The following is an 18106-nucleotide window of genomic DNA, read 5'->3' on the forward strand; positions in this document are numbered from 1 at the left end:
CGGTCGGTGAGGTAGTCCAGGATCCAGGTAGTGAGGTGATGGTCCACTCCAGAGTTCTCCAGCTTGTCCTTCAGAACCGAGGGAAGAATAGTGTTGAAGGCACTGGAGAAATCAAAGAACATGATTCTCACAGTGCTTCCAGCGGTCTCCAGGTGAGCGAGGGAACGATGTAGGAGGTGAACGATGTAGGAGGTGAACGATGTAGGAGGTGAATGATGTAGGAGGTGAATGACGGCATCATCCGCTCCAATGCCAGGCTGGTAGGCAAACTGAAGTGGGTCCAGTGATGAGCTTGTTAGGCGCCGAAGCTGAGCCAGGACCAACCGCTCCAGGGTCTTCATCAGGTGGGATGTCAGAGCCACCGGCCTGTAGCTGTTGAGGTCCTTGGGGCGTGAAGTCTTTGGCACTGGTACAACACAGGAGGTTTTCCAGAGCTGTGGGACTCTTCCCAACCTCAGGCTCAGGTTGAAGAGGTGCTCCATCACCCCACACAGTTGGTCCGCGCAGGACCTGACCTCGAGCTGATGCCATCTGGGCCCGCTGCCTTCTTGCCATTAATCCTCCTCAGTTCCCTCCTAACCTGGGTGGTTGAGAGAGACAGGCTGGAGCCTTGTGTTGAGTGTGTATTGGATGAGTGTGTATTGGATGCTGTTGTTGGGGGTGGGGAGGAGTGAGCAGGGTGAATAGAGGAGGTGTGAAGTGTCTGAGGTGGAACAGCAGCAGTGGGGGTGGGTGAGTCTGCAGCCGATGTTGTAGACTGTCTCATGGTTGAATCAAATCTGTTGAAGAAATGATTCAGTTCATTTGCCCATCTCACATCCCTCCCAGGCAGAGAGTTCTGCTGTTTGTGGCCTGAGATGGTTCTGAGGCCTCTCCAGACTTCACCAACGTTGTTTTGCTGAAGCTGGTTCTCCATCTTCTGCCTCGATAATATAATAATCGATAATATAATAAGAAGCTACATCATTGATACTCTGCAGAATGTTGTGTTTAATTGAATGTGCAGTGGTTTTGTATCCATGCAACTGATGCACCGCTCACTTCCCTAAAAGACTACAACACTGTCGCATGTAATCTACGTTGTTGTGTTCACATGACTGCAGTCGCACTTTGCTAGTTTGTTAGAAACACTTGTTGGTGTCTTAAGTGTGTCTAGTTGAGCTATGGCAGAGCTTTTTCTCCTATTTACTCACAGACGACGTTTAAGTCACACTTCCCCACTCTCTTTATAACACACCGTGTTTGTTTTTTGTTTTTTTTATTGTAGCCGTTTAAGCTAGCGGGTCGCAAATATGATGGTGTGGAAAACGTTTACATTTCTAGCTTTGCTCCTTTGCATTTCCGAAACTTCAAGCGCTTCCTATGTTATCACAGCTGACGTGCAAAGGCCGACAGGAGATCTTAAACACTTCTGGAGAAGCACTGGTTTCTGGTAGGTCCAGTTTTAACTTTTCCCGTGTGAGCGCCGAGCAGTAAGTGTCAGCCAGAAAGCAGAGATTCACTGAAACGGGACACTGACTGTGGAATTATTTTTATATTCACTGTAGCAGAATACTTCAGAGGAAGTATTTAAAAAACGATGCACTTACTAGGAACACGTAGGACTTTCTCTGAGCGTAAAGGGAGAAAGGTAGACTATGGAGTAACTCACTGCCAAGGTATGCAGAAGAGCATCTCTGAGCACACAAGACATCAAACCCGGAAGTGGATGGGCTACAGCAGCAGACCAAATTTCTGACAACTAAGAACACATTAATGATGCATGCTCTGATGAGTGTCAGTATCTGCCACTCATTCAGGGTTGGCATGAACAACATGAGGGCCCTGCCTGCTGCTGGTGGTGCCATGGTGTGGGAGATATTTTCTTGGCATGCTTTGGGTCCCTTACTAAACGTTAAGAATCATTTGAACGACACAGCCTACCTGAGTATTGTTGCTGGCGATGTTCATCCTTTTTTGATCACATCTGTCAGCACCAGCATCACACACAGTGCCACAAAGCTCAAATCATCCCAAACTGGTGTCTTGAAAATTCACTGTACTCAAATAGCCTCCATATTCACCAGCCCACTGACAAATCTGCAGCAGCTATGTTATGCCAGTCATGTCACTACAGACCAAAGTCTCTGAAGATGGTTTCCAGTACATTGTTGAATCTGTGTCATGAAGAACTAAGTGAGTTCAGGGAAAAAGGGGGTCCAATCTGGTGTACCTAATAAAATGCCCAGTGAGTGTGTGTAGATATAGCACAAAGCTAAATGTTTGTCTGTGTTTTGTGTCCAGCCCCCCGCTCCCTCACACGCAGGCCCACGAGTATGACCTGAGCATTGACCAGCAGCTGAATTTGGCCTATGTGGGCTCTGTTCCTCATGGAGGGATCCAGCAGGTCAGGATACACTGGATGCTGGAGCTGGTGACTGCACAGTAAGTGAAGTAAATGAACAAGCAAGTAGGTAGCAAGTAGCATGACATGTGGTGGGTCATGTTTGCTATAACACGCTCGCGATCGAAGACAAGCTTTTTGAATGTTGTTTTTGTAGGTTATAACTTACGGTAGTACTAAGAGTGGTCTCATCTAACTTTTTTTTAATTTTAGAGATATTGGAGGAAAACCTCAATATAACTTCACTAGACTGGACCGGCTGATAGAGCTATTATGGATGAATGGCCTTCAACCAGGTACTGTACTACAGTCCTGTTATATTTATTCCTGATGTACATTTGTCATCTGTTTTCATACCTTTTTATTGTTCGTTATGAGGTCATGGAAGAGTAAAACATAATTTCTGTGGTCACGACTACCACAAAAGTTGACCCAGCGCGGGCGACCGTGGTTCAGGGGGTTGGGAAGCTCATCTTGTAACCAGAAGGTTGCCGGTTCGATCCCCAGCTCTGTCTGTCTTGGTCGTTGTGTCCTTGGGCAAGACACTTCACCTACCACCTACTGGTGATGGCCAGATGGTGCAATATGACTCTCTTCTGTCAGTCTGCCCCAGGGCAGCTGTGGCTACAACTGTAGCTGCCTCCACCAGTGTGTGAATGTGAGAGTGAATGAATAGTGTAAAGCGCTTTGAGGATCTCGAAAAGCGCTGTATGCAGTCCATTATTATTATTACTCGAGTAATACCTCAGCCAATTTTGAAGTAGGTCAGATGACAGAAAAACATTCTCTTGCAACAAAATCTAAAGCCTTGCCTAGCCTAGCCTGCTTGGGGTGGCTGTAGCTCAGGAGATAGAGCAGGTCATCTACTGATTGGAAGGTTAGTGGTTTGATCCCTGGCTGCCCTTGTCTGCAGGCTAAATATCCTTGGGCAAGATACTAACCCCAAGGTGCTCTCCGATGCATTCATTGGAGTATGAATTTATGTGAATGTTAGCTTAACCTCCTAAGACCCAAACATGCATTTTTAACTTCTGTTTGCTATTTGGGCTGATTGGGACCTGATTAATGTAAAAACAAAGAATTACCTGATGATTTTTTTTAACTGATTTTTGTTTCTGAGAAAAATTAGATCCACATATGAGGACATTTGTTTTAAATTTTGATAGAAGAGTGGCAGTATGGTGTCCTCGTACGTGGTTATCAGTTCCTTGTATTGCAAAGTTGTGTATTTTGGTCTAGACAACCCAAAATGTGATGTCCACATATGTGGACGCCAGGTTCTAGGAGGTTAGGAAGCACCGAAGAAAGTGCTTGTATGAATGGGTGAATGTGGCATGTTGTATAAAGTGCTTTAGGTGCTCCAGGAGGGTAGAAAAGTGCTATGTACGTCCATTTACCATTTAGTTAATTTGTTAGCTAAACATCAGAAATTTGTATATCAGAAAACGTAATTGGATTTTCCTGTTCTCTGTTGCAGGATTTGAACTGATGGGAAGTGTCTCTAATTACTTCACTGATTTTGAGGATAAATCACAAGTGGTCGAGTGGAGAAATCTGGTTTATCTCATAGCCAAGAGGTACATTGGTGAGTGAGTTGAAGCAGACATTGTTAGTTTAGTTTTTTGTTTCGTACTTTTTTTGCATAATCAATAAGAATATTAAAAAGGACGACAGTGAAGAACAGTGAAGTCCAATAGGAGAGCCATAACAAATTACTATGCATTAAAATAATGAATAACAGTCATTTTTTGACTAAAATGGTCCCAATTGAAGTATTCAGAAATCAATCAGAAAATGTACTGTGGCGGGCATGTAAACATGTGATTTAGCTGAAACTAAATGGCTTAATCTGCACTGTGTCACCCTGCTCATGCGTTTTGTGATGACTGTCGTTGCTTGTTGTAAATTTCAGACAAATATGGCCTGGGAAGTGTTTCTCGATGGAACTTTGAAACATGGAATGAGCCCAACAACCATGACTTTGATAATGTTACTGTCTCAATTCAAGGTAAACCTGTGAGACATTGTGTGTGTGTGTGTGTGTGTGTGTGTGTGTGTGTGTGTGTGTGTGTGTGTGTGTGTGTGTGTGTGTGTGTGTGTGTGTGTGTGTGTGTGTGTGTGTGTGTGTGTGTGTGTGTGTGTGTTTGTGTTTGTAAACTGTTACCATTGATGAAAGGTAAGTCTGGGGTCCCCCCCTACTTATTTTCTCTTGTGTTTATAATAGTGTTATTTAATGTGAATGTAAACGGGCACACACATTATATGAAGTTATGCAGTTATGTTCCAAGAGCTGCTTTTGCCTAAAAGCACTAAACCAATTCTTCTGGAGCTTCTTTTATAAATTTGTGGAAATTCAAATGTTCTCGCCAGACAGTATGACAGTGCTGTGCTGTGGATTATCATTTTTTTCTCAAGGGTTTCTAAACTACTATGACGCCTGTTCTGAGGGTCTGCGTGCTGCCAGTACACTCCTGAGGTTTGGAGGTCCAGGAGACTCTTGTCACCCCCATCCACACTCCCCGTACTGCTGGGCCATGCTGCAGCACTGCTACAACGGCACCAACTACTTCACTGGAGAGACTGGGGTCAGACTGGACTATATAGCCCTGCACAAAAAGGTGTTTTCTTTTCTTAGCAAATAGAAAATCAAAGCAGCCTTGATTATGCTCTAGATTTGTGCTTATAGTTGCCAGAAAAATATAATTATCATTATGTTCATAGACTCAGCTGTTTTAGGAAAAACTATAGCTATTACTACACAAACTTGCTTAATTCCAGGCTGACTTCCTGTTTTCGATCTTACAGGGAGGAGGCTACTCCTTCCCCATCCTCCAGCAGGAGATCAAGACTGTAGGAGAGATCCAAGAGCATTTCCCTAAGTTTCGCAGCCTGCCTGTTTACAATGACGAGGCTGATCCTCTGGTAGGGTGGTCCAGGCCTCAGGAGTGGAGGGCTGATGTGACCTATGCTGCAATGGTGGTAAAGGTGAGGCGAAGACATTTAAATGAACAGCATGGGTGGAAAAAAATATTTCACGTGGGAATTTATGTTTGTTAGAAGTGTCCAGTCTAGAACAATATCTTTCATTTAAACCTGAAAAGGACCGCACCAAATAGCTGATGTGAGCACGGCAGCTCTAAATTGCCGGACATCAAACTTTAATCGGTAATGGAGAGATTAGCAAATGCCCCCATATTTTGTGTATGATCTTCTTCCCATAGAAATGACCCCGACAACTTCATAAAATGTATTCATCAGACCAGTCTAAATGTGTGTATGGGATAAAAGAACTAATTTGTTGTCGGTGTGTTACGAGGAGCTTCTCTCTGCCAGTTAAATCACCCTGATCAAATCCTCTGCTGTCCACCTTCAAAAGATTATAAACCAGCACCAGGATATGTTGATGGCAAACCCAAACAGCACCATCAACTACACCCTGCTGAGCAACGACAATGCCTTCCTCAGCTACCACCCACACCCCTTCACCCAGCGCACATTGACCGCCCGCTTCCAGGTCAACAACACTCAGCCGCCTCATGTTCAACTCATCAGGAAGCCCGTCCTCACAGTCATGGCCCTGCTGGCTTTGCTAGGTGACATCTTTACCCTAGAACACATGTTCCCTCGGGGGGAAAAGGGGATGAATCGTTTAAACATGATTTAATTCGTATGTGTCCCTGTGATTCAAATTTTAGGAGAGACCCAGCTTCTGGCTCAGGTTGTGAACTCATCAGGAGGCCACAACGGCACACTGGGAGTTCTCGCCAGTAGCCACAAACCCGTAATGCCCGGTGGCTCAGACAGCTGGCAGGCAGCAGTGTTGGTGTACAACAGTGAGGACAACAGCACCTCTACCATCACCGACGATGTCACTGTCTCACTGAAAGGACTGCCTGCACAAAACGGTAACACTGTCAAGGGATTTGGAGTGTTTCTGTTTATCTGTGATGATTTCTGTAAGTCTGTTTGGTTAATTTTACTCCTCTTTGCTATCTGTTTGTTATCCAGGTCTAATGTATGTCACATATTACTTGGACAATAATGTAACCAACCCTTACGAGCTGTGGCAGAACACGGGGAGCCCTGACTACCCCACAGCAGAGCAGCTCAGACGCCTCAGGAGTGTGGAGGTAAACAGGACAGCTGGACAGTATATATTCTAGTTTTCTGCAATTATAATTGTATGTTTTTCAGTGTACAGCAAAACACGAAAGCTAAAAGTTATCTATCCTGTTTGATACACTACTCAGAGAAAATTAGGGGAAGACTTGATCATCACCACATGTCAGTTAAAAAAATTACCTTGAGCGAGTTGTTAATGTCCATTTCTGAGCATACTGCCAAAATCGGACTTCATCAGGATTGCATGTGGTCCTGATATTCTTTAGCGGCATCTATGGTCACAGCCCAGCACCGTGCGGCTTGATTGGTGTTCCCGAGAGATCAGCAGAACAGCTACTGGTGCCTTTTTCTCTTTACAGAAGAGAGCAGGTTGTCAGTGAGCACACGTGACAGGCATGAAAGAGCCTCGAAGGCTGTGGCACACTTTACGCCGTGCAATGATTCCCTCATTCCACCGAGTTAAACAGGCTTCTCTGCCTTTATTTTTTTTTATTTTTGATGAAGTTTTCTGCACACCACACTGTGAAAGCATGGATTTCCTCCCAGTATGAACTCTCATCATTTTTTGTTATCTAGTTGATGCCTGTGAGATTATTTTTTTGTGAGTCTTTAAGACTTGAACTGATTTGACAGATCACTTTGACCTTTTCCTGCTCTCTCAAGTGCACTGAGACACGCGTTGACCTGATGTGTCATTGTCTCAGGGCCCCCACACTGACGGACCCTTGGACGTTCCTGCAGGAGACAGTCTGATTTTGAAAGCCAAATTGCCGGTGCCCTCCGTCCTCCTCATCCACGTCTGTGCCCGGCCGAAAGCTGTGCCAGACCAGGTTAGTACCAACACAACACAATGTTGTATAGATAAAATATCTCATATTACACTCGTGTCATAAATGAGTCTGAAAGACAATATTAGAAAATAGTAAGAAGGCTGAAGCTGCTTTAAAATATTTTAATTGATTATATTTTTAATTTTAAGCTAGAAAGAAGTCTATAGAGCCAAGGCGAGTTTTTATGAGTAGGTCTATTTGCTAAATTTGTAATAAATGTATGTTTTTAAATGCTCTGTTGTCTATAAAATTAATCACAGATTTATATTTTTACACTGCGTTATATTTGACCTTCTTCAGGTCAACGGGTTACGCTTCATTAGGATCACTAAAGGTCAAGTCCTTATTATCTGGTCTGACCACTGTGTCAATTCAAAGTAGGTGTTTCTCATCCAAAACATTTCATTTCACTCTGCTTTAAAATGTATTATATGCATCTTTATCCTTTAAAGGTTGGACAACGTTAGTAAGGCTAACACCACTTTTATTATGTTATGCTTCGCAGATGCATCAAAACATATGAAGTGGAATTATCCACAGGCGGCAAGGCATTCGGCAAAATCAGCACCCAGAACACTATTTTTACTTCTTATGTTTATTCACCAGGTAAGAATTCACACTAAATTCTTCTAAATCTGAGACCTTTAGAGTCTGACTGTACAGAGAAATAATATCATGGTCTCTGTTGTGTTCTGTAGTGGACCAGGAGGTTAGTGGTCTGTACAGAGTTCGAGCTGTGGACTACTGGGGAAGGCCCGGCGAGTACTCGCTGCCAGAGAGATATTCAGAGGAGCATTAGTCCGAGATCTGGTCTGCTGGCTGTTATGTTATGTTTTGTTATTGTTTTATATAATGTAAATTTTTGGATTGGTGGATTTTGTATTTAATAAAGCATTGTATGTGGTCAGCTGTAATCATGTGAGTCAAGGTGTGAAATCACTGAATCCTCGCCCCACCCCATCATGTTGAGGTCACCTGAGGCAAGGTGTAAGTGAGGTTTGAGACGCTTGGGAAGGGATCTCTAGACTGCATTGTTGGTTTCTAATATCCGGTGTCTGGTCAAAGATGGTGGACACAGATCGTCTCCTTTACTGCTCTTTGAAAACATCTGTATTCTCGGTCCAAGGTGTGGACATTTGCATCCTTGAAAGAGTGACCTTTATCGTTCAGGTGCAGATGTTGTCATGTTGAGGTGGCTCTTCTACGGTGGCTGTTTGGTTTCTCCTATTTAGAGTCCGAGCACTACTCACCGCGCCGCACAACATACATTGTGTTATTCAGCTTGTGTTTGGGAGTGCATTGAGATGAACCAGTTTCTGTCTGAGGGTGTTGCTACATCTGAAGTGCAGGGGGAAGTCGTGGGACCACAATGTTGTTCTATTTCTGCCTGGTTGGTGTTTGAAACTCTTTCCTGTACATCTTTGCTGATTTGATTAAGGCTCAGATGAGATAAGCACAAGTTTTAGGACTTTTCTTTAAACACATCCTTTTCTTTCTTTCTCCTCTGCCTTGGAGGAAACATCCTCTGTGACTTCAAAAATTTGGGTTTCTAATTTTTCAAGCGAATCACTTCAAAAGAGTGAATAAACGGGATTGGATAAATAAGTGAACAGTAGATATGAAGTGCAGTTAAGGGAAATAAAAAGCCACCACAAGTTTCTTTACAAAATTTATTGTCACCGATGCAGAATGGCACAGTGCAGATGTTACCCACCAGTGTGACAGTTTGATACAGCTGGTTATTTGATGATATCCACTCCATCGCTAATAGTTTCCAGTGGATTTAAATTGTATTTTTGTCGTGGCAGGTTTAAAGTTTTCACAGGGTTATGGATTGGATTGGATTTATCTGATGTTGGTCACATAGTTGGAATGTGACAGGCTTATTCTCTTGGATCCACTTTAATGTAGGGTTGCTCAACATGCCCCAGATGAGCATTTGTTTAGCAAGCTCCTGTTGAAAACAGAGAGGAGGAACAAGTGTCAGATTAAGTCTTAAAATTCTTTCTCTGCATCAGAGCTTAAGCTAAACAATCCTCAACACAAGTCCTTGTTTTACATACCGGACTGCAGCACAGGCTGGAACTGTCCGGCCATGCAGATTTCCTCCTGCTTCTGGCGGACCACTCTCTGGATGGCAGGGGGGAGGCCACGGGGGTTGCGGGAGAAGACTAGAGCATAGCCATCCTCGCAGGTTCCGTCATCCTTCAGGGTGCGGCAGGCATAGGTGATGGCGTAGTTGTCATAGTCTGTATCAATGACCCAGTAGTTGTCACCTAGAAGTCAGGAATGAGAAATTAGTCCCAGCTCCACGAAGGAAAGACAGAGTGACAAAGAGAACATGATGAGCAGGCTTACCGCCACTGGACAGGTAACTGGCCAGGCCCTGGTAGTCCATAAACATTTTACCAGGGTTGCCAGGGTCAGGGACTGTGTACTGAGCAGCCATGTCAGCACAGACAACCCAGAACCTGAATACAGAGGAGAGGAAATATGCAGCAAATGCAAGCGTATTCATGACCTCACATTGAAGCTGCTACCAAGTATGTTGCAAATACCCACCCAAAGAGAGTGACTCTGCCTCTGGAGGAGGCCACCATGGAGCCATCATCGCCAACCGTGTACTCAGCAGAGATGTTGTCCTGCAGGAACAAACCCTCAGGATCTTTCTTCTGCAGAGCGTACCACTTCCCTGCGTACTGTTATAGGGAAGAAAGGGCAAAGATGAGCTTTATTTTGATTGGCATGTCTATAGTATGGATATACACACTGAAATGTGTGAATATCACAGTAAGTAGCACATAGTTCATAAGTTCATATGTGTGATTGTATGCCGATGATGTTCTGGTTTATACATGAGCCACATTGATCATTTTGTTCCTGTTTTGGTTATTTTTTCAACTACTTATTATACACCAGTGTTACTATAAATACAGTCAAGCTAATTCAGATTACAGAAAGTTCAAAAATACACAGAAAAAGTCTTAGAATATATTTCAATTTTTGATCTCGTAATGAAAGGGTTAAGAAGTATCCTTAAAAGACACATTTGCGTACTCACTCTTTTGGGGTCAAAGTCCTGTTTGACTGTGAAGCTGTCCACCACACAGGAGGCCAGGCTGTGCTCCACACAGGCCAGAAGCATCATCACCAGAGCAAAGATTTGAAAATTCATCCTAACGCAAAACCCAAATTAACACTGTATTATGATTTGTTTATATAAAGGTGTAAAGTCAGCATTCCTAAATCATTTTGACACTAAAATCCTCATAAATGGTTTAAGAACAAGAAAGGGTTGTTCTTTGAGCTCCATATTTATTTGTAAAAATTTGAGCAAGTCCCTTAAAAGAAGCATCTCCTTACCTGAAGTAGGGAATGAAGAAGCCACAAGACGTTTTCAGTGCAGAGTTGTTGCAGTGAACTGTGGTGAGAAGACGCTGTGTGAGCCTTTTATACCCGACGCACAGACAGGCTCGCTGCTTATTTTCAGATTTTAAATCTACGGCTTATCCAGTTAACAAAATCCGCCGGCGTAAGCTGATGAACCCCCAGATTCAGCAGGCTTTATGTAATTCAGTGCAGGGCTACATAATGGAATACAAGATAACAGATGCCCGGCAGGATAAGGCTGGCTGAGCCGCAGGTCACGTATGCACAGCAAAGGTGTTTACATGAGCAGGCAAATGTATTTTTAGCCCTGAGGATACATGAAAATGTATAAAGTGTACAGATTTACCCAGCCTGAGAAAGATGCAGGGTTCAAGAGAGATTCTGTCTTTCTACTGCATCTGTGTTTCCTTTAAATGTGTTCAAAATATTCCCAAAACCCTGAACAGGGACAGTTTTTCCAAGAGCATTAATGCTTTCTGTTATCATTATTAATATTAATTTAACACGATAAAACAAATCACTGCACTAATTAACTTAGTGTTTTGTTCTGCCAAGTCTATTTGTACATTAAGCATTACTGCTCCGTCTCTTTAGCCTTTTTGCCTGTTCTGTTTTATTCAGGATGTTTTAACCTAAAATTATGTATTTTGTGAGTTCTTAAACTTTAACAACCAGTGGAAAGAAATCAAAAATCTGTTTTCCACCTTCAACAAACAGTACAAATGTACAACTGGTAAAACTGCAAAAAAAGAAAAAAATTATATATATGTACTGGATGTTGGGTCATGTTAGGTCAGCACAGGCTCAGGTGTTCCCGGCTGCTGCCACTTACTTGGTTAAGTAATCTGTCTCTTCTTCAGCTTCGCCCTGCAATGTGTCACACAGGAAACAGCTGAGCTGCATTATAGAAAGTTTACACCACTTATGCATCCTGCATGTGCAGAGGTCTAAAAATGCACAAGCTTCTGTTTTACAGGTATCAAGGTGAAGTTATATTCCAAAAGCGCTCACTTTACGATATTATATATCGTCTACATGGTTTATTTAGAAGAAAAAAGGATAAAGAAAAGCTCTTCTTTTGATTTTACAAATTTTGGAGTCAAATGTCGAGCAACTGGTTTTGTTTTGTTTTTTCAGTTTTTGTGTCCCAGAATCCAAACGTAACCAGATCACTGTAATCCCTCTAACAGCTCTTGGGAGATATTTTTGTAAGGTAAGGAAGCCAATTTAAGACGAGTAGTGTGTCGGTAAATCCGGCTGCATTTTTCTGGCAGCCCTGTCATTGTTGTCGTTCTAACAATAACCTGTCCTGAAGATATTACATAAGACCTTTGTGCCCAACGTCCTCACCTTTTTAAATGCAGTCAAATCTTCGACACTGATGTGACCAGTCACGTGTCAGCAGTGTTAACTCTGCATCTCTAATCTGAAAACAAACGACAGGTTTAAATGATCCTGTTACAGACGCGCACTTGCTTAACTGGAAGGGAGCTCAGGTTGATCAGATCTGGACCAGAGCCATGTCAGGTTGATGACTGGTTCAAGTTGTATAACAAGCAGCTGAGTGTAGAAATATATGCATCCGTCTTATTTAATCATAGGCTGCAGTAACTATTTTGATACTCAACTAGCCATTCACTTTTCTCCCAATTAAAATTTCATTTTACAAAACTATCTTTTTGTGCATTAGTGAAAATAATTAATGACATAACTCTGGACTTTGGAAACAATAGAAATTATTTTTAGGCGATGCAATTAAACCAAAAGTAAGAGGTTGTTAAAATTGTTTTAACACCCAACCAATGTGGGTCACACTAAAAGTGAAAATGAATTTCCACATGAACTGTAATCTTAATTAAATGGGAAGTTTAGACAATAAGTATGAACTTTTCCACAGGTTCAGAAATACAGCAGGACTGAGCAGAGTGACAGACATGTGAATCTCAAATAAAGAGCATATGACTCAAACTTTGGAGTCATATTTATGCATTTAAATAAGTAAATCTAAATTAAAGATCAGCCACAAAATAAGTAAATTTTTACCTTTAAATCTATAAAATTATAATAAAGTGTTCCAGGCTGTCTTATTTAAAACTGACATCAAGGGCCTGGTGGCATGTCACCGTGCCAACATCTAAAAGGCTCTTTCAGGCTTTCAAAGAAAAGATTGTGAATGCCTGGCAAAAGGATTTAAGAGGATAAGTCATTCCACTGTAACAAAAACTACAGATCACCTCAGCCATGTTGCCAGTTAGTTCTCAGGCAGACGTGTGACCACCTGTTAAATTATTTTAAAGAAATGTGGTTCACACGCACACAGAGTTATACTTCTTATGTCTTTATTGAAAAGCTTAAAGTGAAGGCTGGAGAAAGTGGACATAATACCTCAAAAGCTCCTTGGATTGAACAGGATTTGTATAAATTGGGTATTGACAACCTGTGCTCTTGGAGTGAGGTTGGAGGGAACAGTGCTTTCATCATCAACTTACACAGAGCAGCATTACGGAGGTGCACGAAAGTGGAGGAAAAAAATAAATCAATGCACTCCGTGTTTCATCAGCATTTCTGAAGAAGAAATGAGAGGTTTACTAAACTAACCAGCACCCCTTCATAAATGGTTCCCAGACAACTGTGCAAATTTTAAGTCGATGTTGTAAATGGAAACCAGTGATCCAAAAAGTTGTTGGCAGTAAAACAAAAAAAAAGGTAACTGTAAATAATGATATATTTCTACATTTAATATGAAAAAGTGTTAATGCAGAAGCAATCGGGAATTCAGTTGACTGAAGGAGAACAAAGACCACAGTGCATATATGGCATTAAGAGTTCAAAAGCTTTACTCAATAATCCATGACTAACATTAAATCACAATATCTGGAAAACCAAAGGGCTGCTGTATTATCAAAGGTAACGGTGAACATGTCCACAAAATAGGAGTGTTTTTGAGTGGCAGTGACCCCATTTTGCCATAGCTACTCCAGAAAGAGTGGAAGAGGTTGGAAATTGCACATGGACGTGGACATCCTGGAACAGCACTCCAACGCTTTACTTCAGAATGCTGTCTTCATTTGCTGTGAGGACGAGAGCAAAATATGAGATTTGACAATGCAGTCGTGATTGAGACGTCCACATGTGAGCTGTACAGTATGTCTGCGTGAACAAGGTACCTTCTGCTAGCTGCTTGGCGATGCGCTCCTGCTCTTCACGGACCTTCTTCTCCTCCTCCTCAATCCTCCTCTCTTCCGCTGCAATAGGCTTCAGGTGATCTGAGCAAATCAGAACATTTATTAAGCTGAGGTGGAAGAAAAAGACACGCAGTTTCCTGATTTATGAGATACAACTATTGTCTTACACAGCACGTAGTATATAAGAAGCTCTGCCCAATGAATGGAAGTGTTTGACCTCATTACACTACACAGCTGCAGTAAAGGACAGTTCTAGTAACAACTTACCATATCTCCTTTTGCCATATATGATCCCAGCAATCAAAGCTGAGTACCTGGCTGTCTGCAATAGAAAATGTGTACATGTTAGTGTCAAAAACTCCACAATGAGCCGGCTCAGCCGCAAAAGAAAAAAAACGATACAATTGTAAATGATAAATGATTTATGTCTGACAGTGAGAGCCATCCATCAGCCTCTGATGACCATTTGGTACCTAAAAAGCGAGCTACTTCAAAAACCCTCCAACAAAACACAGGAGGAAAAATGTTCCCAGTAAAAGTGGAAACAACAAAAGGTGTTTCACCACTTGAGGCAAAAAACACACCACCGAGTAAAACCTTGCCATAAAGAGGGAGATACTAGCAGCTGGTGTTGTGTGACCCAAATGTAAAATGACTCCACTGAGCATCGCTGGGGAACTCGCTGACTGCACCTCCATATGACAGGAAGGGCAAACGTGGATGGAAGTGACTGATGTGATCACATGGTGGAAAAACAAGGCTGTAAGCAGCTGGTTAAAAAGCTTGATCCAAGACAGAAAATATTTTTCAGTTTTATTATATGACAGCATGGTGCAGCTCCTGAAGGGTTAAGTTTACACTTTAGTTCAACAATAACCAAAGTGTTAAGCAGTTATACTTAACAGTTATAATGCACCTTGTTTTAATAGATTCACATTTCAATTATGGCAAATTTATTGAAATATTCTGATATTGTGTATTATACCGTCACACAGCTTTTTGTTTTGTAGATTTATAGTGTATATATTATTTATGAATGCAATATTCATTATTGTCTTACACAGTGTCAGTCTGTAGTATATATATACACATTTTTGCATTCTCATAGAATAATGCCCTTAGTAGGCGCCTGCAGCATTTTTAGTTTAACTTTGTTGTTTGCTCAATGTTTAATAAAGACTGTACTATTTGTATTCTTTATCCTGCTGCTGTAACACAAACTTCCCTTGTGGGATTAAAGTATTTATCATTTTGAGGCTGTATTTTCTAACACCAGCCGCTACACCTGATGAGCTTTCATTAGTACAAAACCCACATTTGACTGAGGATTTAAAGGGCATTAACGACAGGGCACAAAGAGTAACTGTTCCAGTAAAAAAATATCTAGTCTACAGTAACCTTATCCACCTGTCATTCACAGTATGACCAGTAGGGGGCAACAGCTTCGCTCCAAAACAAGAGTTTTCTGACAGCTGACAACTGAAGTAGAAGGCGAACAGCAGCTAAACTTGTTTGATGCAGAGACAAATACAAAAACAACACATTTTTAGAATTAGTCATTTCCGGTGACTCCACTTTACCAGCCAGTTAGCGCTGCGGCGTTTAAATGAAGGCAGCTTGTATTAACTATCAGTCAAATCAAGCGTGATGTTCCGTAACAGTCACTGTTCTCCCGCACACATGTACGGTCAGTGCAAGCTGAGCTGTACGGCACAATCAAGCAACAGTACAACTCAGGCTGCAGCTGCTCATTCATAGTTTTAGTGACACAGCTGACAGCTAGCATGCCCCTGCTAAACGTTAGCAGGTTAGCGTGTTCTCGGTAGCTAACTAGCAGCCTAAAAGACGGCGGTTTGTGCCGTCTGACTATAAAACACTAGTTTTATAACAAAATGTGTGTCAATGCAAACCTTAATCAGAGGTGACACTGCAACCGGAGGAACCATAGTTTCACGGCAGGCTTACGATTAACAGCAGAGGTCACTTTAGCACCAACAGGAGGAAGAGCAGAGGTGTCTTCTTCTTTAGGTCTTTCTGCCGCTGGTGAACTGCTGCCACCTTCTGGAACAAGTGGTCCTCTTCAGCCTTGAGGCCTGGAGTTCCCCACGCCTGATCTAGGCTGCAGCTCAGGCTGTCCAAGAGCTCAGTGATCCCCTTGTCCAGATCTGGATGGAGATCCCCCAGGACACCATCCGTCATCGCATTAGGAACATGCCCCGACATTTTCATGTATTCACTATTTTTGAGCTACTGCAATGAAAATTCAGCAAAATGGACTAGCCCGTCTACTTGTTCCAAACACATCAACCTGTCCATAACTGTACAGATATGAGCATGATGTCTTTTTCTCATTTAGACCGAATGTGTTTAAGTTTTTTGAAGAGTGTAGTTGATAAAAACTATAAAAAGAGTTTGGGTTTGTTTTTTTGTTGTTGTTGTTGTTGTTGTTCGCTTTGTTTTTCCCCTTTTCTTGATGCCAAAACTGTAAAAAGGAAGCAATGTCAGTCTATGGGACAATTTGTGATTGTTATTTGTGCTTCACAATAAAAATATTTGAAGAGAAAAACTATAAAAAGCAATCAACTCTGTACTGAATACAATAAAACAAAAATAAAGTTGATGCGAAATGTCTTTAGCATTGCAAATGCTGTTTTGTGCTGTGATATGTACTAAACTACTCAACTTCCTCAACCATGCCTCCATGTAACAGTGCTGTGCCACCCTGTGGACTGTTTTTCTAATTAAATGCAAACATCTGATCTTCTTTTATCTGTCTATATTCAGTCATAGAGTTTGTCTACATCTGAAAATAATGTAGAAACTGTTCTTCAGACTTGAAGCACAGACATAACACTGGGTTCATTCCCTTACTGATGCTGCCATCCAGCAATAATAATAATAATAATAATAATAATAATGATAATAATAATAATAATAATAATAATAATAATAATAATACTTCATAATCCACGTTTTCCACAGAAATAAGGTCTATGAGCTAAATGGAAAATCAAAACCCAAGCCCATTATTAAATATGTCAATAATACTTAGCGTTAGCTTGATTTATTCATTTTAAACCAGTTTTATTTTCGGTTTGGGATCATGGTCCTGTTTGAACACCCAACTCTGTCTAAGTTTCAACCTTCTAGCTGTTTTGAGGTGAAGAATTTGAAGGTATTCTTCCTTCTTAGTTATTCCATCAACTTTGTGCAATGTAACAACCACTGGCAGCAAAACAGCACCATAACATGATGCTACCACCACCATGCTTGACAGCTGGTACAGTATTAGTTTTGACAGCCACACCTTTACTCCTCCAAACATACCTCTTATCATTGTTGCCGAATCACTTGATATTTGTTCATTCTTATCATAAAACATTTGTTAGAAGGCTCGATTTGCCTCGATGTTGATTTTAAAGCAGGGGCTTCTTTCTCGGTCAGCACCCTCTCTGTCCATGGTAATATAAAACTGACTTCACTGTGGACAGTAATGCTGGTGTTCCAGCAGTTTGAGTCTGGCTGGTTCTTGAGTTGTTCCTGAAAATCCTAACCAATTTCCCCTCATCTGATATTGATAGTTCAGGTGTTTTTTCAAGAATTTAGCAAAGTGATGTCACATTTGAACAGCATGTACCTACATATAGAAAGAGGCCTTCCCAACCTGTGTAAATCTACAATTTCCGTTCTTAGATTAGACACCGAGTTCCTTGAAATCTCCCATTGTTCTGAGTGTTGGTAATTCCAAGGAAAAGCTACAAGTTGTGGTCAGTCATGATCACTAAGAAGTTAAAATGCTTTGTCAGGTTAAAAGACAGTGTGGAGCCTTCAGCACCAATTATTAAAGATTTAAGAGAACATGTGTATATATTTGAGTCTGCATGTATATTTTGACCCTGTGTGTATTAGGAAAAATCCAGAAGTCATTAAAGATGTTTGCTGTCCAATCATTAGAACCTGGAAAAAGAACAGTTCAAATAAATTGTTAAGGGCCCAAAATTACCATGATGTTCATGTTGAGTACATGTGAACTTCTGACTACAGCTGTATATGTAACTGCTGGGTCTCCGAGGTAATCCGACCAGCTCTTTTAATGTATTCCTAGATCCAGGTTAAAGACAACAGGAGACTGGGATTTTGAGGTTGTGGCTCCCAAGTTGTGAAACTCGCTTCCAGTAATTGGACCTTCTTTTTTT

The 18106-nt window shown here is 41.6% G+C and overlaps 2 protein-coding genes across 2 annotated transcripts; one reads left to right on the top strand and one right to left on the bottom strand.

The window, feature by feature from the left end:
• The first annotated feature begins 1083 nt into the window (after positions 1-1083).
• idua (alpha-L-iduronidase) lies at positions 1084-8249 on the top strand. The gene is made up of 14 exons (XM_026187971.2): positions 1084-1432; positions 2284-2424; positions 2597-2679; positions 3861-3968; positions 4296-4391; positions 4799-5001; positions 5189-5368; positions 5760-5976; positions 6079-6288; positions 6392-6513; positions 7210-7335; positions 7636-7712; positions 7841-7941; positions 8034-8249. The coding sequence occupies exons 1-14, from the start codon at positions 1293-1295 to the stop codon at positions 8132-8134; spliced, it is 1905 nt and encodes a 634-aa protein (XP_026043756.2). The 5' UTR covers positions 1084-1292; the 3' UTR covers positions 8135-8249.
• A 742-nt stretch (positions 8250-8991) lies between these two features.
• LOC113033838 (purpurin-like) lies at positions 8992-10832 on the bottom strand. Its single transcript, XM_026187972.2, has 6 exons — positions 10699-10832; positions 10397-10511; positions 9898-10034; positions 9694-9806; positions 9399-9611; positions 8992-9289 (listed from the first exon to the last, which is right to left on the bottom strand). The coding sequence occupies exons 2-6, from the start codon at positions 10508-10510 to the stop codon at positions 9279-9281; spliced, it is 588 nt and encodes a 195-aa protein (XP_026043757.1). The 5' UTR covers position 10511; positions 10699-10832; the 3' UTR covers positions 8992-9278.
• Between the last annotated feature and the right edge of the window lie 7274 nt (positions 10833-18106).

Source organism: Astatotilapia calliptera, chromosome 12 (genome assembly GCF_964374335.1).
Source record: "Astatotilapia calliptera chromosome 12, fAstCal68.1, whole genome shotgun sequence".
Taxonomy (NCBI): Eukaryota; Metazoa; Chordata; class Actinopteri; order Cichliformes; family Cichlidae; genus Astatotilapia; species Astatotilapia calliptera.

What these genes read in the sequence shown, in the direction of transcription:
- LOC113033838 (XM_026187972.2), bottom strand. Translation starts at nt 10,510, where the DNA reads ATGAATTTTCAAATCTTTGCTCTGGTGATGATGCTTCTGGCCTGTGTG. An exon ending in AGGACTTTGACCCCAAAAGA is followed by an intron (nt 10,035 to 10,396) that starts GTGAGTACGCAA and finishes TCCCTATAACAG; the next exon opens with TACGCAGGGAAGTGGTACGC. An exon ending in CAGTTACCTGTCCAGTGGCG is followed by an intron (nt 9,612 to 9,693) that starts GTAAGCCTGCTC and finishes CCTGACTTCTAG; the next exon opens with GTGACAACTACTGGGTCATT.
- idua (XM_026187971.2), top strand. Translation starts at nt 1,293, where the DNA reads ATGATGGTGTGGAAAACGTTTACATTTCTAGCTTTGCTCCTTTGCATT. An exon ending in GATGAATGGCCTTCAACCAG is followed by an intron (nt 2,680 to 3,860) that starts GTACTGTACTAC and finishes TCTCTGTTGCAG; the next exon opens with GATTTGAACTGATGGGAAGT. An exon ending in CATAGCCAAGAGGTACATTG is followed by an intron (nt 3,969 to 4,295) that starts GTGAGTGAGTTG and finishes TGTAAATTTCAG; the next exon opens with ACAAATATGGCCTGGGAAGT.